Source organism: Artemia franciscana, chromosome 13, assembly GCF_032884065.1.
Source record: "Artemia franciscana chromosome 13, ASM3288406v1, whole genome shotgun sequence".
Classification (NCBI taxonomy): Eukaryota; Metazoa; Arthropoda; class Branchiopoda; order Anostraca; family Artemiidae; genus Artemia; species Artemia franciscana.
In genome coordinates, this window is record NC_088875.1 from 38,721,358 (window position 1) to 38,746,504 (window position 25,147).

At 35.4% G+C, this 25,147-nt stretch overlaps 1 protein-coding gene across 7 annotated transcripts in view; it reads left to right on the forward strand.

Moving 5' to 3' along the window:
• LOC136034907 (potassium voltage-gated channel subfamily B member 2-like) overlaps window positions 1-25,147 on the forward strand; it is a 224,209-nt gene that overhangs the window by 57,561 nt on the left and 141,501 nt on the right. For all 7 annotated transcript variants that reach the window (XR_010619286.1, XM_065716407.1, XM_065716406.1 and 4 more), the window contains exon 5: window positions 18,383-18,672. Coding sequence is in view for 6 of the 7 variants with exons in the window: in XM_065716407.1 (XP_065572479.1) it covers window positions 18,383-18,672 (290 nt within the window). In the remaining variant the exon portion in view is untranslated. The remainder of the gene's footprint in view (window positions 1-18,382; window positions 18,673-25,147) is intronic.

Below are 25,147 nucleotides of genomic sequence, written 5' to 3' on the forward strand. Positions count from 1 at the left end.
TACACAAGATTACCAGATAACACACTGGCCTAGTGACTTCAGCACATCAAGTTTTGGTTCTCGGTTGTGATATGTTTAGCTACTTTATGGTACGAGCGCATGTCAGACAGTAACCTGCACAAAAAGTATTTTTCTATCTTTGGTTCAATCTATTCTATCTATGGTTTGAACTTTCTAAAGGTATAATGAAAGAAAGATTAAGATGGTTGGGCTACGTCTTACGAATGAAGTATGACAAATTGCTAAGGACTTTGCTTTTTAGCCAGGGGCCTAATGGAAGGCAGGGTATTCTCGAATGGAGTTGGAAGAAGTGATAAATAATTATATACACGAAAATAAAACTCCAAAAGAAGGGAATCAAGAGTTAAACATCGAATAATTTCAGCTGGAGGATAAGCGTTCAGTTGTTTTGGCCTCAAGTGGTTTGATACTGTACTGGGCTATTAGTAACAACATAATAGAAGTAATAGTAATATTTGTAGTAATAGTAAATAAACCCTCTATAGAAAAGCAAAAAAGAGAAATAAAAGAATAAAGAACCGAGAAAAGAAAATTTTAAAGAGGAGGTCCACGTATATATGTATGCGTCAAGAAAAAGAAAAAGGAGAACTTTTTTTTCTATACACATAGAAAAATGAGATATTAGAGCTTAGGACTGCTCACATCAGCAAAATTTGATTCGATGGTAAATCACCTACTTTTAACGATCGAATTCTAAGTCTGGGAAATAATTCAGTATGTACTTACTTTGAATCGAATTTGAAAACAAAGAAAATGTTTAAAAATTTAAGTAAAAGCGTGCAAGTTTGTTTCCAATTTCTCAATTTTACTTCTAAAGCATTGATAATGAGTGATTGTGTGGCTCAAATTGATGTTCCGTATAGAACCCCAAGAGAATTGAAATCAGGAATAGCAATAGACCCATCTCGATCTCTCTGACGTCAAAACTGGAAGATTGCACAAGACAGCAAAAAGTGCTACAAAGACTGCATAGAACTGGTGCAGACCAGTTCTTTGTGAAGTTTTCTCCACTTACAAAACAAATTCTTATATAGTAATAATTTGTGGGCTTTTTTCTACGTATAGAATTTGAACTATTTTAATTGACACTCCTCTCTCAAAATCCTGACCCATATGTAAATGTATTTGAAACTGGATTGGCAACAGGTACCGTCATTTTGTTTGGCATTTGGTATTTACCAAGTGACATGTAGCGATCGCAAATTCTGTCCGTCTGTCTGTCGGTCGGTCCCGGTTTTGCTAGTTTAGGCACTTTAAGATAAGCTAGAATGATGAAATTTGGCAGGCGTACCATGGACCAGACACTATTAAGTTAAAAATAGAATTTTTGCAGATTTGACCATCTGGGAGGGGAGTGGGGTGACGGTTAATTCGGAAAATTTAAAAAAATGAGGTATTAGCTTGCGAACGGGTAATCGGATCTTGATGAAATTTGATACTTAGAAGGATATCGTGTTTTAGAGCCCTTATTTCAAATCCTGACCGGATCCGGTGAAATTGGGGGGAGTTGGAGGGAGAAACCTGAAATCTTGGGAAACGCTTAGAGTGGAGGGATCAGGATGAAACTTGGTGGGAAAAATAAGCACAAGACCTAGATACGTGATTGACATTACCGGAACAAATCCGATCTCTTTGGAAGAGTTGGAGGGAGGAGGGCAAATTCTGAAAAATTAGAAAAAATGAGGTATTTTTAACTTACGAAGGAGTGATTAGATCTTAATGAAATTTCATATTTAGAAAGACCTTGTAACTCAGATCTCTTATTTTAAATCCCGACAGGATCCAGTGTCATTGGAGGGAGTTTGGGGGAACTGGAAATCTTGGAAAATCTTGGAACTTGAAACTCAGTGGAGAGATCAGGATGAAACTTGGTGGGAAGAATAAGCACAAGTCAAAGATACTTGACTGACATAACCGGACGGATTCGCTCTCTTTTGGACAGCTGGGGGGAGGGGTAATTCGGAAAAATTAGAAAATGAAATTTTCTACTTAGAATGGGAAGCTTGGTGGGAAGAATAAACAGAAGTCCTAGATACGTGATTCGCATAACCGGAATGAATCCGCTCTATTTGGGGACTTGGGGGGGTATGTTAATTCGAAAAAAATAGAAATATTTAGGTACTTTTAAGTTAAGTTGACCTGATCTTAATGAAATTTGATATTTAGAAGGAGTTCGTGTCTCAGAGCTCTTATTTTAAATCCAGACCAGATATGGTTACATTGTGGAATTGGAGGGGGAAACTGGAAATCTCGGAAAACGCTTAGAGTGGAGAGATCAGAATGAAACTTGGTGGGTAGAATAAGCAAATGTCTTAGATACGTGATTGACGTAACTGGACTGGATTCGCTCTCTTTGGGGAAGTTAGGGGGGACTCAGTGCTTTGGCGAGTTCAGTGCTTTTGCACGTGCTAGGACGATAAAAATTGGTAGGTGTGTCAGGGATTCGCACAAATTGACTTGATAAAGTCGTTTTCTCCGAATCGACCATCTAGGGGGTTGAAGGGAGAGGAAAAATTAGAAAAAATGAGGTATTTTTAACTTACGAGTGGATGATCGTATCTTAATGAATTTTGATATTTAGAAGGACCTCGTGTCTCAGAGCTTTTATTTTAAATCCCAACCGACATTAAGCTTCTGTTTTCCCTTTTAAATCAATCTATTGATTGTTAGAATTTTGCTAGAGCTCATGCCATGTGAGCTCTTAGCTCTTGTTTTTTTTTTGTTTTTGTTTTTTTTAGTGTTTAAGCACCTGACTGACTTTTCGTAAAAATATCAGGTTAATCCCATAAGATTGACAAACATGCTTATCGTCGAAAAATATTCAAAATAATTAAAGAATTTTTCACAGCAATTGATCACAACAGCTTGGCACTAAAAAATTAAATAGATTATAAATTTATTACTAAAAGTCACTAAATGTGTGGTAATATAATATAATTGAGTTCAAGATAATTCAAGCGAACGTATTGCTCTTTCACTAACTCAGTAAATCGGACACTAAGAAATTTTACAAGCTACTTTGACAAATTTGGTTTTAAAATATTTTAATATTTTACTCCATCCAAATTTGACCTGTCAGCCACAAAGCCCAATTTCTTTACAAATGTCAGTGCCTTTGATGGCCTGGAAGACCGATAATAGGTGAGACAGTATTTCCTACGGGAGGACGTAAGACTGTGAAGCATCATGAATGCACACAATCAATAAATATTTTACACACAATACTATATGCACAAAAGTGTGAACAATAGAGGGAGGGTGTCAGAGGGTTTTGCTGGGGAGTTTTTTTTAAAACTCAACTATTTCTTATAGTCATCCTTTTTACTTATCCAGAAGGGATCTACGGGTCTAAACTCAGGGTTACTTTTCTTAAATACCGCTATTGTATTCTTATGCACATACTACAGATGTATGTACATCTAAGTTTATACCCTTGAAGGCTTAAGCTTCAATTGTATTCTTGTGAACTCCATGTCCCATTGTGTTGGTGTGACACTCGTTGGCAACTAGTAAACTTAAGTGATCTATTAGCTTTAGCAATGCTTTTTCATTTTTTTGAAACAGTATTTCTTCGGCCTGTCCCTACCCTCCCCCCCCAGAAATTTCTGCGGATTAGTTTTTTTCACAAATAGAATTGTACTTATTTTGATTTTAACTTATTTTTTTTCCAATTTCTGCTTTTTCGGAAGTGTAAGGAACTGACGAAGGCTATCTCTAGGATGATGACTGAAGCTGTATGTTTCATTATCGAGACCTACTTACCATAATCTGTAATATGTAATGCTAAAGCGAAGATAAAGTAATGAGAGATATTAACACATCGAATAAGCATCAATTAGTTCATTTGTAAAATCCCGCTTAAAAGGAATAGAAATTGTCTTTAAGAAAACGCAAAATTTAGAATGAACAGATTCCCACAATGTCAATTCCCACATACTCTCATTAACACCTGGGTATCATTTGTGATCTAATGAAAATATGGTAAAATTTGAATGGTGTTCTTCTTGTTTAAAAATATAAGAAGTCGAAACAAAAAAAAAACACTTTCATAAACCAAATTACGGATATTTATCGATATTTTTATTTTATTTTGTAAAATAAAAGAGGCATTTTTCTCTGATTTATTGGATTTTTTTATTGTTCTTAAATGGATTTTAGTTCCTTCTTTGCCACCAGAAGTAGCCGAGATTAAACAATTCGAGGTATGAACTACGAGTAAGGAACGACAAGACTCAATAGTAACCGAAACTTTAAAAGACGGAATATTAGTATTAATAACTATATCAAAAGAAATCTCTTATTATGCTGATTCCCGAAATACAAGATTCACTAAGGTAAGTTGAAGGAATCTTATTGAAAATTACAATTTTAGGTTTAGCGCATCAGAGAACCTTTTGTAGAGGTTTCAAACCCCTATCTGCAAAAACGGAGAATTTTTTATATTTTGTCAGAAAAAAGATCACGGCTGAATGTTTGTTTGATTTTTTCATTTTTACCTTTTTGTTGTTGTTTTTTTGCCAGGGGTTATCGTACCGAACCAAGGGTCCTAGAACATCGACAGAGGGCTCATTTGAACGGAAATTAAAAATTCTAATGCCTCTCTAAGTGAACAAAAGATTAGAGGGGAACTAGCCCATCCAAACACCTCTTTTTCCCCAAAATTGTCGAATCACAAATTTTACAAGGCTATTTTGTTCAGCATAGTTGAAAAACCAGAAATATGCCTTTGGAGATAATATGATCCACATTGCTGCCCCTGGGGGTAGGTTTTCCTGTTATAAAATTTGCCCATTGTCTACGTATAGTATTTATTATTCGGAAGTATGTACACATTTTTCGGGGGAGGGAGGGGTTTACTTGGGATGACTGTCTATGGGGATAGTTTTCCGTATGGAGGAAAATTTTCGTTGGTGAACTTACAAGCGGAAATTTTACACTCGGAGAATTTGACACAATTCCTAAACGAAATTACTTTTATTTGTTTACTTTCTCTTTTCCTACTCAATTTCGCATTTGGAGATGTTCCGGGGGAAATTTTCAGCGTATGTGGATTTCTGGGAAATAGTTTTCATGAAAGCGGGGATTTCCGGAGTGATTGAAAAAATGATTAGAAATCAAAGTATTTTTCAAGTAAAAGTATGCTGAGGAGAATTCTTTAGGCTGAACCTTCTGGAAAAAATTTACCGAGGCGGGGGAATCTCAAGCGAGGATAAAATTGTCCAGAATTTTAAAAGGGGTGGGTGTGTTTTACTTGGTAGGAAATTTTCATGGAAGAGTTTTCCGTCAGGGGAGGGAATTCTTCATAGAAGAGTTTTCCGTCAGGGGAGGGGATTCTTCATGGAAGAGTTTTCCGTCAGGGGAGGAAATTCTTGATGGAGCGTGAGCCAGATTAACTGGCATTATTTGAAAAATAATGAGAAATGAAACAAAAAAAGCACAAGTTTTTTCAACTGAAAGTAAGGACCAACATTAAAACTCAAAACGAAGACAGAAGGCAAACCGAAACGGAAACATTAACAGAAATTATTTCGTATGTGAAGGGGTTGTCCCCCTCCTTATTACATTGCTCCTTCTGCTAAAATTCGACTTTTTGCCCCAACTGCTTAAGAATGACTCCTGAAACGCAAGGGCCGTTTAGTTAGAATAGGAAGCCTTTTTTAAAAGTAATAAAGACTTTAGCTTCAACAGAAAGGTATTGAGGAGGGGACAACCCCTTCGTATACGGAATAATTATAAAAAAAGTTCTTGGTAACGAACTTCCGCCCAATAGTAATTGAAACTCTAAGAAACAGAGGCTTGGTAACAATAGATACATCAAAAGATTGATGCTTATTCAATCTTTGATGCTTTTGATGCTTATTCAAAATATATAAAATTCATCAAGTTTAATATTACCCAATTTTTGAAAAAGGGGGGAGACATTTCCAAAAAATCAAGTGATCTTAATGAAAATCTCACCATCAGATTCAACGTATCAAAGAACCTTAATGTAGAGGTCTCAGGCTCCTACATATAAAATGTGAAATTTTGTATGTTTTGCCAGAAGCAAGACCACAGATGAGTATTTAGTTGTTTTTTTGTTTATTTTTTCCAGGAGTGATCGTATTGTGCCAGTTATCCTAGAAGATCGGGAGAGGGCTCATTCTGTCAGAAATAAAAGTTATTGTGCCCTTTTTAAGTGACCAAAAAATATCAGAGGGCATCTAGCCCACTCCCACGCCCATTTTTTTCAAAAATCGTCCAATCAAAATTTGAAGATAACTATTTTGTTCAGCATAGTCAAAAAATATAATAACTATGTCTTTGAAGATAACTTCACCCCCGAAAGCCGCGGAGGAATGGGTACAAACTATGAACGTTGACCATTGTTTACTTATAGTATTAGCTATTTGGAAGTATACAGATAGTTTTTGGAGAGGGTATTTTCTGGCTGGGGGAGTTACGTGGCAGGATCTTTCTATGGAAGAATTTTGTGAGGGCGAAGGTATTTTCCAAGGAGGGGGAGCTGGATTTCCCGGCACTATTTAAAAACCAATCAGAAATTTAATTTAGAATGCAAGTTTTTTTTAACTGAAACTGAGGAACCAGAACATTAAAACTTGACACGTACAAAGAATTATTACGAACATTGTGAGGTTTGCCCTCTCATCAATAAACCGCTCTTTGCCCTAAGGTTTGACCTTTTGTCCAAATTCTTTAAGAGTAATGAGATTATTAAATGTATTTCCTGTTCCTTGATGTCGTTAACAAAGCTTCTTTGCCGTTGACTTTATTTGAAGAATAAACCACGCAAAAGAAAAATCCGTTGAAAATCTATTATTTGTCTAACGATTTTGAACATAGAGGGACGATGGAGGTAAAGTAAAGTGGAGTCCTTTTAGGAATAGTACAACTATGAATTTGAGAATTTGTAAAGCAGGTTTTAGAATCGAATTGAGCTTCCTTCTGAGCAGGAGAACCGCTGAACTAGTACGCAATCTTGAAGAGGGGACTGACCAAAAGACATCCCATGTTTTCCTGCCTATGTCATTTTTATTTGTTCGTGACTTATGTTAATCTTTTTTACGTTTGGCTGTTTCAACAAAAAACTCCTTTTCTTTCCGATCAAAATCCTGAAAGAAAACTTTAAAAGTCTGTTAGAAAAGGAACTGCTATAAAGGAAGTTAGAAAAGGATCGTAGTTCATCCATTGTTCGTGATTGAATAGAACTCCATTGAGTCTGCTTCATTTGATCAGTAAAGATCAAGTACCTTCTTAGTAATTTCGATAGAACTCTAGTATCCCTTTCATAGAATAGTCTTAATAACTATTCTTAGAACTTTGTTCTTTGAGGAGCTAAAATGAGGCTTTCAAATACCTTTCTGAGCCTCTAATTGTTTTTTGTAGTTGTAAACTGCTGTTTCATGTTTGAGCTAGAACAATTCCTAAGCAATTCTTTTGAAATATTAATATCTTTTCTTTCACTTTATTTCTTGAAGGTTTAAAGTTATAGGAAACAAATAATCTTTGTTTAAGTTTTTGAGGTAACATTACAATTGAATATTAACGAGTAAGTTAATTTCAGTAAAGGGGAATCGAAAGTTGTTGGGACTTTCCTTAGTAAAAGAGATCGTGCCACAGCAAATTTCTGTTTTCCGTCATTTTGTTTGGTGAAAATCGAAATTCAATCGAGGGAGCATTTTTAGATTGTCAGTTGGTTTACAATTTTCTAAAAGTGACGTATCCAGCTCTCCAGTTAAAAAAGAAACATAATGGCACGCGATGGCGCATTTATCCCCAAAGATGCATGGGGTCCAAATACAAAAAGAAAGGACAAAAACGCAACTATTTTTACGGTTTCCCTTGCTGAGTTCATTCATTTGTGGCTTCATACAGATATGTGAAGAGCCGTATAGTTACACATCTGGTACTAGGGAGGAGCATCAGTTGGTGCCGGAAGCTTAAAAAACTACAATGCATGGTCCAAACATTTTAACTTACAGTGGTATTTCAGATAAATATAGAGAGAGAGGAGGAGACCCTCCCCCTCATTCTTCCTTCATTCTAAGAAATATTGATGGACTAAGTCTGTAATATAGTTGTAGAGGGGGGGCTGCTCCTTTCTGACTATAGAACTATTTTAAGCGTAACCAAAAGATTACATTCACATGCTTACCTGCATAGATGGGGCAAGCATCCTTTATAGGGTTTGAAGACGAGGAGTGAGGTTATTTCCAGCCTCACTCACATTTAAATCAGTCCCGAGTTCAAACAATTTTAGCGTAATTACAAACTTTAATTAAATATCGACTCTTGCCAATCGAAATAAATTTTTTTTTAGAGTTTTTAATTAACATTATTTAGTTTTAATTCTCACAATTTAATGTAAGTTTATTTATATATACATATTTTCTCTCTTGTTCTCGTATTGTGCTGAAGACGGCCCTTGGACATAGGGCCGAAATATTCACAGAACTGATTTCCACTGTCTTGAAAAGATTTTCCCTATTGTTTCTACTTTGTATTTGTTTGTTATGGAAAGGCAGTGTGGTCTTCGTCGCTATTTACGCGGCTCAATAGTAACCAAAATTCTAAAAAACGGAATGTTGATATCAATAGACATAACATGAGAATCGGCTTATTACGCTGATTCCAGATATATAAGTTTCATTAAGTTTAGTGTTACCCATCAAAGATTACGGGCGTGAGAAAATTTGCCTGACTTTAAAAATGGGAAGAAAACATTCCCGAAAGTCAAAGAATCTTAATCAAACAGTTCGTGGTAACGAACACCCGGCTCAATAGCAACCGAAACTCTAAAAAATGGAATTTGGATACCAATAATTACATCAAAAGAAGCCGCATTTTAATGCTGATTTTAAATATATAAGCTTCATCAAGATCAGTTTTACCTAAGGGGATGTTCAGTTAAGTCAAAAGACACTATGTGCATCTAGATTATCAAAAGGTTGCATCAGTAATATCTCAGGAACAGCTAATGGCATTAAGTAGAAACTTTCAGAGAAAGTTGAGGGATATGTTGAGCTAAATAAAAAGACCCTACAATATCCTCGTTGTTAAAAGGCCTCTACAATGTCCCAAGAATGGCTAAGGGTAACTCAATCCAAAGACGTAATGTGCATCCAGGTTGTCAAAAGGGGGTATTTTCAAATCGCTTTAATGACTAAGGGGATTAAGCTGAAACATTTTAGGGAACACTGACATGCATTTCTGAGTAAATCAAAGACATTAAATGGATGATGTTAAAAGGATGTATCTACAAACTCTCACGAGCGGTTGAGGGTATTAAGGTGAAATTCGTAGGGAATGCTTTATCCCAGAAACGATTAAGCTATTTTCTTTAGTTATTATAGCATTGAAAAATAAAATGCTGTTAAATCAAATCTTGAAACATCAATTACTGAGATTTCCAGTAATTAATTTAGTTACATATTACAAGTTCAGTTTATTTTCATTACTTCTTTTTAGTAAGCTTGATTATTAGTATGATTCTACTTTATTTTTATTTTTCGTCTATTTTGTGACAAATTACATCACACTGTTAAAAATTCATATACATTGCGTTGAAAAATAATTGACATAATAGTCTTTCTAAGGTATAGTGGCGGGATTGGGCAGTAGCCCTACTTCCTCTTCGTAGTAATTTCCCTTTGTTTTTAGTTCAATTTGGTTACTCGATTCAATTTTTAATCGCTTATGATTTTTTTTTATTCATCTATATCATTATCTGCTACCTTTATGTTAGATGTGATTATCTATTTAATATCTGTTTATTTGAGTTTCATGTACTCATTAACGCTAGTTTCTGTTCGTTTTAAGTTTGAATTTTTATAAATAGTTATTTACATTTGTCTTCTATTTTTAACCTATGACGAATGGCATATAACTTATGAGCTATCTTTATGAGCAATTAATCGATTTATTTTATACTGATAAAGAAAAAGAGATTGGCCTAAAATATTAATGACAAAATAAGGCGGATGCAAGTAGAAAGGCACTTGAAAGCTAAGAAATAATTAGATGAGCGAAAAAAAAAAAAAACACATACAAAAAAAAACATAAAAGTGAAATAATAAGAAGAAAAAAAGAAAAAAAACATAAGAGAGGAGCGTACAATGTACTTTTGTATTACTTAGAGACCTTGTAAATAGAATGCAAAATAACTATGAACTTACCAAAACTAAATATAATTTATTAAAATGTTCAGCAGGCTTAGCTCCCTAGTTCTAAGAAATATTAAGTAAAAATTAAATATAACTATTAATAAATTTTATTAAGATAAGATAAGATTTATTCATCACGAAACACACATAAAATATTACATTTTACTATTTCCCCAAAGGCTCTTTGGCCTGTAAAAAAGGGGAAAATGAACGAGCCACTTACTCAGAGAAGAAAAAAAAATCACTTACTCACAGAGAGAAGAGCAAAAAGGAGAAGAAAGGAAAATATAAATAAAATAAAAAAATTATAGAAAACAAAACTAAATAGACTAATAGATTGAATAGACTAAATTAATTATGTAGATCTGTAGATAAAATAGACTCCAATGAAATAATAAGGAAATATATATGCATATGTACACATATAAAAATAGATAAAATAATTTCTAAGAGGCCATTGAATTTTTAATAATTTTTTTGGACAAACCGAATGAGTGGCACCTTCGAGCTGATTCGGGCAACTTATTCCATACAATATAACTCGCAATAAAAAATTATTATTAATAATTTAATAATAATATTTTAAAAAATAGATAATGTTAGCATACATTAACAAAAAAATATAAACAATATACCATAATAATATTTATAAAATATTGAGTATAATATATTTTCTGTCTTAGACCTCAGCAAGTTAAAAGAGCTACAGTTTATGATAACGCTGCCCTGTAGATTAGCCCGAAAATGGTTTTTCTAGAGACCTTCTTAGAAACTGGATCACTCCTTCGCATATTTTTTTCTACTAAAGCTGTGAAGGTTAGATAAGATAATGCTAGCGTTGTTAGAGCCAAGTGTTTCTCCATAATATATATTTTTATGTAACTTTGAAACTTTTACGACTATATTTGCTTGGCCACCAATGTTTGGCCACTTTATGGCGACCACACACGAAATAATTCTAATAGAATGAGGTCAATTCTAGGATCTTTGTGTTTTTCAACAGAAGATAATGGGTATGCTACATTTAAGTCATGAGAAAATGTGGAAAAAATTGGAAGATAAAGCATTTTTTTACATGTTCTACGACTCTATTTGTTATACCACCAATCTTTGGGTCACTGCTATTCATGGTAACCACATCTCAAGGAATTCTTTCAGTATTAGGCATAGCCTAACTATGAGGCCCATGCGATTTCGAAGTATTTACTAAAAAAAAACATTTGTGAACCAATATGCTGAGGCTTTTGCTTAGATTTTTCTCAAAAAATTTGTTGACAAGGCCGAATCGTTTAAATAGCTTTTTTTAATATTATTCTCAAAAACACAACCGAACCTAGAAATTTGAATATCTCCTATCAATTTCGATTTGATAAAATATTAGTTTCTATTTCTGTTCTTGCTATCAAGTAACAATTATAAGCACAGGCGTGTCACTAGATATAATATTTGGGGAGGGGGGGTTGTGGACTTCAGATTTTACCTACTGGCTGGGAATTTTTTTCGACGGATTTGAGTGATATTGTAACGAAAATTATACTTTTCCATCGACAGATACTGATTTTTTTTTCATTGATATTACTTGATCTATTTCCGTTATCCCATCTACCTAATAAAAACAAAAAAGATTTGAGCCAGTGATATAGTGGCGCTTCGCACTGCTATATTATCGGCTCGAATTTTTTACCATCTGGCTGAAAACAACGGAGGGAGGCTTCTATATTTCCCTCGAGCATGACACCCTTGATAGTCAGAGACCTGGGAGACTAGAGAACAGACTTTACTTGTAGAAAATGTCTTCACTGAAAAGCTTTTCAGTTTTTTACTAGCGAGAAATTTTGCCCAAAATAACAAACCGGGTTTGCACTCTTTTTACTAGCTCAAATTTTGATAAAAAATCAACGAGGAGGTATTACAATGGTAGTACGTAAGGAAGGCGGAGTCGTATGGAATACGCTTAAGGAGTTACGCTTACTGGCTCAAAATTTGATACAAAATCAATGAGGTGGTACGATAACGAGACGGATCAACGAGAATAGGTGGTAATCAACGAGATGGAGTCGTATGACTTTCCTTTGTGACATGCGCTTAAGGAGTAATATTATCGTCCTGCGAAAATATACAATTAAAAAACATTGAGATTATAGCACTTTTTAAGGTTCAGTCTTTGCTCTTTTTACTGACTCAAAACTTGATACAAAATCAACGAACCGGTATGAAAACGAGACGGATCAGCTAGATTAGGTGGTAAATCAACGGGATGGAGTTGTGTGGCTTTCTTTTCTGACATACGCTTAAGGAGTAATGTTATCGTCATGCAAAAATACGCCGAAAAAACACTTAGATTATAGCGCAATTTTTAAGGTTCAGTCTCTGCTCTCTTTACTGACTCAAAGTTTGGTACAAAATCAACGAAGCCGCATGAAAACGAGACGGATCAGCCAGGTTAGGTGGTAAATCAACGAGATGGAGTCGTGTGGCTTTCTTTTCTGACATACGCTTAACGAGTAATGTTATCGTCATACAAAAATACGCCGAAAAAAAAACACTTAGATTATAGCGCACTTTTTAAGGTTCGGTCTTTGCTCTTTTTACTGGCTCAAAATTTGATACAAAATCAACGAAGCAGTACGACATAAAGACGGATTAACGAGATGAGGCGGTAAATTAATGAAATGGATTCGTGTGGCTTTCCTTTCTGACATACGATTAAGGAGTAATTCCATCGTCCTGCGAAAACACGCTACAAAAAGACATTTAAATTATAGCGCACTTTTTAAAGTTCGGTCTGTGCTCTTTTTCCGGCTCAAAATTTCATGCAAAATCAACGAAGCGGTACAACAACAGGACGGATCAACCCGACGGAGTTGTCTGGCTTTCCTTTCTGACATACGCTTAAGGAGTAATGTTATCGTCCTGCAAAAGTACACTACAAAAAACATTGTGATTATAGCGCACTTTTTAGGTTCGGTCTCTGCTCTTTTTACTGGCTCAAAATTTGATACAAAATCAACGAAGCAGTACGACAACAATACAGATCAACGAAACGAGGTGGTAATCAACGAGATGGAGTCGTGTGGCATTCTTTTCTGACATAAGCTTAAGGAGTAATGTTATCGTCCTGCGAGCACTTTTTAAGGTTCGGTCTGGGCTCTTTTTACTGTCTAAAAATTTTATACAAAATCAACGAGGCGGTACGGCAACAAGACGGATCAATGAGATGAGGTGGTAATCAACGAGATGGAGTCGTGTGGCTTTCTTTTCTGACATAAGCTTAAGGAGTAATGTTACCGCTCTGCGAAAATGCACCACAAAAAAAAACATTGAGATGATAGCACACCTTTTAAGGTTCGGTCTCTGCTCTTTATACTGGCTCAAAATCTGATGCAAAATCAACGAGGCGGAACGACAACAAGACGGTTCAACTAGACGAGGTGGTAATCAACGAGATGGAGTCGTGTGGTTTTCCTTTCTGACATACGCCTAAGGAGTGATGCTATCGTTTTCATCATTATGACGAAAATTGCTTAAGAATTCTCATCTTACAGGATGCACAAAAATTGGGTTTAAAAAACAAAAACAGGAAATTAAACCAGGCATAAAACAAATAACCAGTTTTTTATCTTTTAATAAGATTTAAGTTTCAGGTTTCCTGTAAACTTACAATTTTGGGAGAAGCCTGTCGCTGTATCTTGATTCAAAGGAATGTGATACTTATGTCATTTGATTCAGTAATTTTATATAAATCAATTTACAGAGCTAGAATTTTGGTATTGCTTAGATGCTTCTTAGAAAATAATCTAAACTTGCTTACAAAATAGGGAAATTATCATTTTCTCAACGATTTTCAGAAAATTCTCAACATATTTCAATACGTAAAAATACAAAACAAACCTTCTGTATGTAAGTCGATAGATTAATAAAGCTGAATCACGTCTATTCATCAATGAAAAAACTGTAGTCTTACATTGAAAACATTAAAACTCTAGGATTGCGGAAAAATATCACACCAACAAACTTGCGCACATAACCTTAATAATGATTTTAAACTAAAAATAATTTTTGATTCTTTCTGCACAACTAGGATTATCATTAAACTATTGAATTAGAAATTTGTTTTCTATTTTTTTCTCCTTTTTCCCAAAATAAGACTCAATAGTTGATCTAGTTTTTTCTTTAGCTCGTATATGTTTAGAATTTTTGGCTGTAGACATGTTTACCACACCCTTTACTTATATTTCAGCGTAGTTTCCTATATACGTTCAGTTTCGGCGTTTATCACTTTTGTATTTGGTATGTCCAGTATAGCAAGCATCTTGTTCGGTAAATCCACGGTAGTGGCAGAATGGGCCCAAAAAATGGCCAAAAACTTGTTTCTTTCTGAACGACTTAGAACTTAAACCTACGATTTCAAGTAGCCCCTAATATACGAAAATGATTTTAGTTTAGGGGCCCAGGCCTCCTAATGTGGGGCCCCAAAGGGCTAAAGCATTTTTGTTCTTTTTGGCTCGAGACTCATCCTTGGGTGATTGAACTGTAAAAACCCCAACACAGAAGGAAATAATTAAAGAAACTCGGTTTCGCTAAAACTAAAATTTATTTTGTTGGGGCATGGCTCCCCCAAACATGGAACAAATTTTTTCCCTGCTAGCTTGAAACTGGATCGTTTCCTTGGCTAAGCGAAACATGCGTTTGGCTAGAGTCGGAAGGGTAATAGCGACACCGAAACAGGCCAAAATCCTTGTTGTATCTGTTAAATTAGGTTGAGGGAAAGATTCCCAAAAATTCGGCACCGAAAAGGATCAAAAATTTTTGTCTGGCTAGGACAAAACTTATATCCATAAATCCTCGGGCCAAGAGGACCAAAAGGCGCAAGAAAATAAAATATGGATTCCCCTGAAAAAGGCCAATTTTGTTTTCTTTGCAAACAGCTTGACACTTATACCCTTAAGTTCTTAGGCTAGGAGAAATCATACTAAAAAAAAAAACACAGTTAAGTTGGGAACACGGAAAGTCCTTAGGTCAAGGAGACTAGAAATCACAAAAATATAGTCGTTTGGGTGAATTTGGGGCTCTAAAAGAGCCGACTTTTTTTCTGAACAGCTTCAAACTTAAAACCGTAAGTTCCTGGCAAGGTGGATTTTATTACACTAGACAATCTTAGTTTGTGAGCACAGCATACTCAAAATTGCGACCAAGAAAAGGGCCAAATGGGACGCTGCGGCGTTTAGGGGGTTCGATATGGCTTGTTAATTCTACTCTTGTTGTTGATTAAGTGGAAAACAAGTTTTTTCAACTAAAAGTAAGGAGCAACATTAAAACTTAAAATGAACAGAAATAATTCCCTATATGATAGGAGTTGCACCCTCCTCAACACCACGCTCTTCACGGTAAAGTTTTTAGTACTTAAAAGAAAAACTTTCCTATTGTTCTAATTTAAAAACTCCAGTGTTTCAGGAGACGTTCTTAAGGAACTGGGACAAAATTCAAACTTTAGCGTAAAGAACGAGGTGTTGAGGATTTAGCAATCCCCTAAAGTTCTAATGTGGCTCCTTACTTTCAGTTGAAAAAACTTGTTTTTTAGCTTAATTTCTGATAATTTTTTAAATAATGCAAGAAAATCTGGCTCTGCATCCATGGAAAAATCCCCTTCCCACGGAAATATCCTCTAGACAATTCTATCCAGATGAAAATTTACCCCTGAGAATTACCCTTAATATCTTCGCGCTTTACTTGAGTCAGCAAAGAGAAAGGAAGACATATAAAAATTAATTCATTTAAGGAATTCTAGAAAATTCCCCCATAGTAAATTTCCCCTGAAAATTTCACCCACTAGAAACTTTCCTCATCACAGAGAATTCTCCTTGTGGAAAATCCCCTCGGTAGAAAATTTGCCCCACCCCAAATAAAATTTGTATATTGCCGAATAACAAATACTGTAGGTAAACTATGGGCATGTTTTCTAAATTAAAGACCTTTCCCCTGGGATCGCATGCTATCTCCAAAGGCACAGTAATTAGCCCTTTAAACTGTGCTTAACAAAATAACTATCTCAAAGTTTTTATTGGACGATTTTGGGGAAAAAACGGTATGGGAAGGGTTCATCTTGCCCCCTAATTTTTTGCCTCTTATGCCTCTCACTCAATCGGACTATTTGTCTTGGGTTTTTCTACAAATAGCCGTGGCTTGATGAGCACAACTACTTGATTTAAATTCAAAATCAACAGGTCACTTAAAGGATACTAGAACTTTAACTTTTAATTTCCCTTCGAATGAGTCCTCTTCCGACATTCTAGGACGACTGGGTCGATACGATCACCTCGGGGAAAAAAACTAACAAATAAACACGCATCCGTGAAAAATACAAAATTCCACACTTTCGCCGATGGGAGCTTGAAACATCTAGAGAAGGGTTTTCTGATATGCTGAATCTGATAGTATGGTTTTCATTAAGATTCTTTGGCTTTTGGGGTATGTTTTACCTCTTTTTTGAAAATCAAGCAATTTTTCTCAGACTCGTAGCCTTTGATGGGTAGCACTAAACTTAAGAAAACTTAAATATCTGCTATCAGCATCATAGGCAATTCTTTTTTATATCTACTGGTATCAAAATACCATTTTTAGAGTTTCGGTTTTTTTAGACACGTCGCTCCTTACTTACAGTTCGTTACCTCGAACTGTTTAATATTTTGTGTTTGTTTTAAGTAGAACTTTATTATTAATTTAATTTCTGTTCGCTTTAGGATACATCTATTCATCCATTGCAGTATGTTGGATGTTATTATTCATTTTAATTTCTGTGATATCGGGTTTAATTTATTTTGAGTTCTGTTTGGTTCAAGTTTGAATCATTATATGACTGTGGTTCTGCTTGTTTTAGGCTTTAGTGTAGCTCTTTGCTTTTCTCTGAAAAAATGTTAAAAGACTTATAAAATTAACAGAATAAACAACCTAAGAAAAAGCTGCATCTGTGTTGTGATAGGAATAGTTCATTGATAGTACATTTGTTACTTTGAGATTCTACCCAAGTAGTCAAATTGTGTATATTATATTTTACTTCCTTAATTTTTAGTTGAAGTAGTTACTGTATATACTGGTTCGACTTTTTATTTTTATTCTATTTAGATTTTAGTAATTTTATATTTTTTCCGTTTCCAATTTGTTTGTTATGAATTCTTTCCTTTTTTCAACTCCGAGAACTCCCTGTTGTGATACAGCCGAAATTTTCGTTTGTTTGTTATTTTTCGTTTCTCCCTACAGGTCGTAGACCCAGGTTTTCAAGATTAGTCTTGAAAGAATCGGTCTCATTTCTTTGGTTTTGTTTTTGTTTGAGATTCAAATAATAATCCAACCAATAAAAAATATACTGTCTTGACTCAACGTTGAGAAAATTTATGTCCATGTTATCAGTTATCTCTTTAAACTAAGACCAAAGTAGAACTAAAAAAGTCCAAAAGGATAAAATCAAAATTGTGAACGCTTATGGGCGACTAATATGGAATTATGACGCCAATATTTGAGATGAAGCCAAAGATTGGGATAGTTTCTTTTTTGCTCTAGGAGCCGACCACAGAGGCACCGGTCAGGGGAGGCGAGAGGGGGAAGATGCCCCCCTAAACTTAGAAAAATACTTTTTTTTTATCTATCTTCATAAGAAATTAAAAAAATCCCCCCTCCCTTGATTTTGAAAAATTTTGTCTTCATAACAAAAAACTTGAAAAATCCTTCCCCCTCTCCTTATACATTTTAGTGATGTGGCGCCATTGTCCACCTTAAAAAAGGAAACAAAAGGTTTATTCAAGAAATTGTTCAGTCTAAAGTAAATAGTAAATTATAAAATGTTTTGATACTTAAGAAACTCTGGAGCGAGAGGGGAATTGCTATCAACTCAGGAACATCATTATTAAGTGAAGCTTTTACTTTTTTACAGGGGAAAATCTCTCCGTTTACTTTTCCAGACAATCCTTACATATTTTGAAATTCTTCTTTTTTCTGAATTCAAATTTCATCGAAACTAATGTTTAGGGAGTGGCCTAATCTTAGAAATTGTAAGAAATGGGGTCATAAAAATTCATCAAAAGCTTTTCCTAGAACGATATTAGTTAATTATTGTAGTGATTTTTTTTTATTTGTCATAGCTTTCTCTTAGACTACCTCTTAGTAGTTAGTAGTTTTAATTTTGCTTTATTTTGAATGTCTAGGACATAACTTGTCACAATTAGAAGGTGTTAGTATGGGAGGTGACAGCCAGAGGCATTTTGGTGGTACTGGTACTGGTTGCTTTAAGCAACATGAGCACGCGCTTCTTGCAACTCCGAAAAGTGCAATCAATAAGCACCAGACGAAAGACCTGCCATGTTCGCCTCCCTCTAGTGGTGCATGGCCCCCACAGCCCTGGGTTTTAGAGCTTGCTGATGTGGCTGGTCACCCATTAATTGACTCTGAGCAATCTCGTCAGCCAACAGATCCTCCCTCTGTTTTTCAGACACCGGTGAGTTCAGGTGCATGGTGCCATATTACGCACCAAAATATTGTACTCGGCATGGCAGTCGTTGTCTGTGTATTGTTTGTTGCTTATGTGTCACTTCACCCATTTTATATTTTAATTTAAAACACATAGCTTTTCAGTTTAAATAATTAAGTAGAAGAAGAATAAAGTAGAAATAAATAAGAATAAAGAAGAATAAAGAAAAAAAGAATAAAGAAATAATACGAAGAATAAAGTAGAAATAATAAAGTAGAAGAATAAGTAGAAGAATTAAATAATTCTTGGCCTTGCTCTCTATCAATTAATATCTGGGCCATAGCAAGAATTTCATGAATTTGTTCGATCAAACTGTATATAAATCATATGTACTCGCAGGGTAGACTGGAATCCCTCCTCTTGAGAATAACCTTAAAAGTGTCCTCACAAACAAAAATTAAAACCCTTAGCTTCAAAGTAAGTAATTAATATTTATATCCCAACCATAGTCAGAATTTCATTCCAGTGGCATTTGTGTTCATTCTATAGGACGAACTAATGAAGGTCTTTTTATATTGATTGTTTTACCAAAAGTACTTTATAGTTCTTGTAAGTATATTTAAGTGGTTAAATTATACTCAAAAACTTTACTTTCTAAAAGTGAAATATTGCTGATATTTTTTTTTTTTTTTCACAATGTCTTACGACTATTACACATAGCAATAGGAATCCTGAACACATAAACATATATTGTGAGTCTTAATTTTGCTCTTTTTTAAAACTCGATTTCCAAGCAAAATTATGTGCGGTTTTTTTTTCAATGGGTGTTCCATGGTCAGTTGTGTGATATTAGAGCCATGTGCGAAAGTTGTTCAAGGGGGAGAGGAATCAGCTTTGAAAAAAAGGGTGATGAAGTTGACCACGCAAGAAATCGAAAGCAAACTCGTGAAAATCTCGAGACTCAGAGGGCATGAACCCAACCCTCTCTACCTCCGGCGGACTTGCTCGCTAGAAATCATTCCGCCACACTTGTGTACAAGACATCATTCAAAATATTAAATATTTCTTATCATTTGCTTGTGAGTGAATCTTTAATATTTGCACCTATAAGCTCGCGCCTCCTTAGTCCATCCTCTGAAATAAACTTGTGCGTAGCTGTCCTATTGAAAAGTAAGCCATTAAAACTGTCTGTTTTGCGTTACGTTTATCAGCATTTAAACTTTTATTGGGTTCAACTGTTAGTTACGAGATGGTAACTAATTTTTAATACGAATATGATGGTAGCTCAATTGGTTAAAATCTAGTGGGATGAATTTTATTTCTGAATTTTATAGCCACTAGGATCAAACATGTGGCTGGAATTTTTTCCATTTTTTTTTCGTTTTTGTTCAAGTGTATTCATTGCTCTGTTTAATGCTTAAATACCCTTGTGGGCTCAGAAATATGGTGTTAAAGGAAAAAATGACCTCAACTCTCTTCAACCACTTGCTGTAATCCCTACAGTAAAATTTATCTATATTAGTTTCACAAAAGGGCTTGAGCAAAAGGGCAAGGAGTCCTACATAGCTTTTGTTTCACAAAAGCTATGGTAGGACTTCTTGACAATTTGAAATTAAAATTCTATCCTCTACTTCCCATTTTTACCGCTTAAGTCAAGGGAAAATTAAATTTTACATATAATTACTATAATATTTTTTGGAGGGGGGTGTGTATAAGCCCTTTTACGAGTTAATTCCCAACTTTTGAGATAAACCAACATAAGAAGTTCGTTTTGTGTGTAAAAGAATCAGTAGGTTCCAAATACATTAATGCATTATAACACATCGTACTAGAAACGATATATACTTATAATATATCTTAGAACCAAATATATCTTATTAGAAACAATTAGAAACTTAAGCTAAGGAATACTACTGTCTACAAATTAGGACGGTGCTCATAAAACGTTCATTCAATCCACAATATTGCATTCGATTTTTGTAGATAGGTCAAGCATTACTCGTGGATTTTGCGTCCCGGCACCCATTAGTGTTTATTTTTTAGTTGGCTGACCAATAGCTATTCAGACAATTAAGCCGGATATCATTGGGGGCGCCAATTTGAGGTTTTTCCAGAACAGGGCTGACTGTGGTTGTGGTTGACCAGGCTTTTTCTCCTCTATACCACCTCTTTCTTTCCCATCTACTGAAATATACTCATTGAAATGGAGAACATAAAGCATCCTGACAGGACATTTTTTTCTGTAGAGAATTTTCAGATTAACAGTAGCAACATCTAGAAAATGGTGGTAAAGTGGTACCAACACTTATTTCGAAATTCATTTTCTAAAGTGAAGCTAGCACTTTGAACCTATCTGTGCTGCAATGCTTCTGGACACTATTAGCTGGGTAACAATCAGCACAGTATAGGCAAGCAATAGCTGTACTGTTATCATTCCAACACAAAAGAGTCATTCCTCCAGCAGATGTAGCAGGCGACAAGATTCCTTCTTTTTCCGTTTTCATCGCAACTTCTGTTATTAGCTTAAGTGCAGCCATGTCCCACGCACAGGGAGACTATAGGTGGCACCACTTCCTTGATAAGATTTAAAATCTAAACAAATCTGGAAACTCCAGCCCAAGCCTGTATTTTGAAAACCCACTTTGTAAGTTTAGCTGCCATTAACTGCTTGATCCTATTCCTTCTCATGAAGGGTACAATCACTTCGTCTACTGAGCTATACTGCTTTAATCTGATGTTAATCAAGAATCGACAATTACCAGTAAACGGTGGGATTGGTTTTGCAGATGAATTACTGATATCGACCCTCTACTTACGTAGTGTAGCTAAGAAAGTTTTGTACTTCAGGTAGTGTTGTTGAGTTCTGGTCTTAGCTGCAATCCGACGATCATCGTTGGAAGGGCTAGTTTGCGATTGTCTAAAATTAGTTAAAATGTTGGGTGCCATATCTGCATTTAGTGTTGCAGCAGAAAGAGCATTGTTAAGCTCGGGGCTCGAGCTTTTACGTTTTAAGTCTAGATTCAGTCCCACATTTTGTATACAAGTCCAGTGGACATTGCCCGTCACGCTCCAACCCAAAATGAGTCCAATCTTTCGTCCCTTAGCTCTATGACTGTCTACTTTAGTTCTGCCTGAGAAATTACGCATGGACGGATGATAGATAGACTTATCTATCAATTAATGAACTGACATCATTTTCATATAATCCTAAAAAGGGCTTATGCCAGACTTGCCTCTCACTCACTCTTGGCTTTTTCTTGGCTTTTTCGACAATTAGCCATGGCTTGTTGCCCACGACTACTTTATCAAATAGTTCGTGGTAATGAACTGTAGTAAGGAGTGACCCGGCTCAATACTAACCAAAACTCTAAAAAAAGGAATTTTGATACCAGTAGTTACATCAAAAGAATCGCATTTTTATGCTGATTTTAAATATGTAAGTTTTATCAAGTTAAGTCTTGCCAATCAAAAGTTGAGAGCCTGAGAAAATTTGCCTTATTTTATAAAATAGGAGAAACACCCTCTAAAAGTCAAAGAATCTTAACAAAAGTCATACCACCAAATTCAGTGTATCAGAGAACCCCACTGTAGAAGTTTCAAGCTTCTATCTACAAAAACGTGGATTTTGTATTTTTTGTATTTTTTTCCCGGGGGTGATCGTACCGACCCAGTGGTCCTAGAATGTCACAAGAGGGTTCATTTTAGCGGAAATTAGAAGTTCTAGTGTCCTTTTTAAGTGACCAAAAAATGGAGGACATCTAAGCCCCCTCCCACGCTCATTTTTCCCAAAGTCACCGAATCAAAATTTTTAGATAGCCATTTTGTTCAGCATGGTCGAAAAAATTAGTAATTATGTTTGTCAGGACTACTTAATCCCCCTCAGTCCCTGGGAAAGGGGCTGCAAGTTCCAAACTTTGACCATTTACATATAGTAATGGCTATTGGGAAGCGTAGAGACGTTTTCTGGGGGACTTTTTCGCGTTGAGGGGAGGTGGGGTTGGTCGAGGGAGGGTGTTACGCGGGAGGACCTTTCCATGGAGGAATTTATTACGAGGGAAGAGAATTTCCAATAAAGGGCCCTAGGATTTTCTAGCATTAAAAAATCAATGAGAAAATAAACAAAAAAAGTTTTTTTTTCTTAGTTGGAAGTAAGGAGCAGCATTAAAACCTGAAACGAACAGAAATTATTACGTTTACAAGAAGATTCGTCTTCTCCAAAATACCTCACTCTTCACGCTAAAGTATTTTTAGTAATATCAACTATTTATTCTACGGTCTTTGAGATTTAGGGGTCATTTTTAAAGAATTGGGACAAAATTTAAGCTTTACTCTAAAGAGCAAGGCATTGACCAGGGGGCGTACCCCCTCATATACGCAATTACTATTGTATATTTATTACTAATAAAACCGTTCGAAAGAAAATAAAAAGCTCTAGTTGCCTTCTTAAGTAACAACAATTGGAGGGCAGCTAGACCCCCTCCCCCACCCCTTATTTTTATCGAAATCGTCCGATCAAAACTCTGAGAAATTCATTTAGCCAAAAAGAAATTAATATGCAAATTTCGTTTTAATTATTCATGTGCGGTGAGCCAAAAACAAAACATGCATTAATTCAAAAACGTTCAGAAATTAAATATAAAAAAAACAAGTTTTTTAAAATGCAATTAAGGAGCAACATTAAAACTTAAAACGAACAGAAATTATTCTGTGTATGAAAGGGGATGCCCATTTCTCAACGCCTCACTCTTTACGCTAAAGTTTTTTATTGTTTCAAAAATTAGAGTTGTGAGAAAGAGTCAAACTTTAGCGTAAAGAGCGAGGCGTTGGGAAGGGGGCAGCCCCTTTCATATACGGAATAATTTGTGTTTGTTTTAAGTTTTAATGCTGCTCCTTACTTAGAGTTAAAAAAAACTTGTTTTTTCTTATTTAATTTTAATTCAAAATCAACTAGCTACATGCTTGAGAGGAAATGGCTCCACATGTTATAATTCCTACGTCTGAAGGCATGCACTGTCTTTTGCTGTAACTTTCTTTTGAGTATTTCTAGCCACTCAGCTCTTCCTGATGCTGAAGTTGATGCTGAAGCTGATGCTGAAGTTGGGTGTCCACTTCTTAAGGCAGATGCTTCTAAGTGGGGTATCAATTATCTTTGCTGCTAGAATTATCTGACTGATCTGGTTCAATTGGGTTTTCCTATTTTGTTTGAACATGAGCATAATTCTTTCCTTATGTCACATCTTTTGCTGATTCATGTGGAAAAAGAAACAACTTTAGAAGCTACTGAGCACAAGATAGAATTCTTATATTGGTATATAGGTACAATTAACACATGATGGGTATAATTGGCGAGGTCATCTTTTTTAGGTTGTCTATTTGTTTTTTATGATTCTTGCAAAAAAAGATTTGTCGTCTTTTCTGTCTCATTTTTTGTTTTTTTTTTATTACTCTGCCATTTGCACTGGTTTTATTTAATGAGTTTTTTAATATTTTATTGTTTTTAAGTTATTATTATAAGCAACAAAAACTAGATTGGAAACTAGTACAATTTCAGTTTCGCAACCTTTTTTAGCGTTGATCAAACGCTATTTTATGGGCAGTGTCCTCATATGTGGATGAACAGGAAGTGGATTGCTTGTCTGTAAGAAATAATTTCAAGTTATTAAGTTACTTTATTAAATAATGCTGTTTAGTTAATTATTAAATAATTAAGTTACTTTAGCACGCTTCTAAGGAGTTGATGTATCTGGAAAAAATTTTCAACATCCCAGGATATTATTATCCTGACCCATTGCTTTTTCACTCCAAAACTATGCTTTATTTGTATTTGGGGGGTCAGTGATGGATTTGGCCTCCTCACCCTTGTAGCATATTTTGCCAGCTGTCGGAATTTTCCTTCCCTCACTATATCCTACAGCTTCACTATAAAATTGTGAAATATCTCAAGGCGGTGTCTAATCTTAGCTGGACATTCTTCTATCAGATGCCTTCTTGTTTCCGCACTGGCCATCTCGTACTTTTGGCATATTGGGGATTTGGCCTTCCCTATTCGGGAAAGATGTTTCCCAAAATTTCCAACTCCTGTTATAACTTTTATAGCCATTCTTTTCTCAGACCTTTTCAGTCGTAGAAAATGTTTAGTCGTGGTGGGCTTAAATTTTGGGAGTAATTCCTTCGTTTCGTTACATCCTACCTTCCTACGCCAATTTTATTCCGCTCTCTCATTGTTCAAGCTCCTCACCGCCGCCTTGTAGCAACTCTGAGAAATAGTGATTAAAGGTTCTGGACCAGAGTATCTCAATGATGTCCCAGCCTTAGCTGCTTTATCTGCCATCTCATTACCCTCCACTCCAGATACTCATTGCCCAGGAACCCCCATGAGGGTAATTTGATTTCCTTTGGATGCCAAGGTATTCAGGGCTTGGTAGCACTCTAAGTCTCTCTTTTGCCGGCTATTTAAATTCTGAAGAGTCTTCAGGCATGCTTGATCGTCAGCTAGGATACA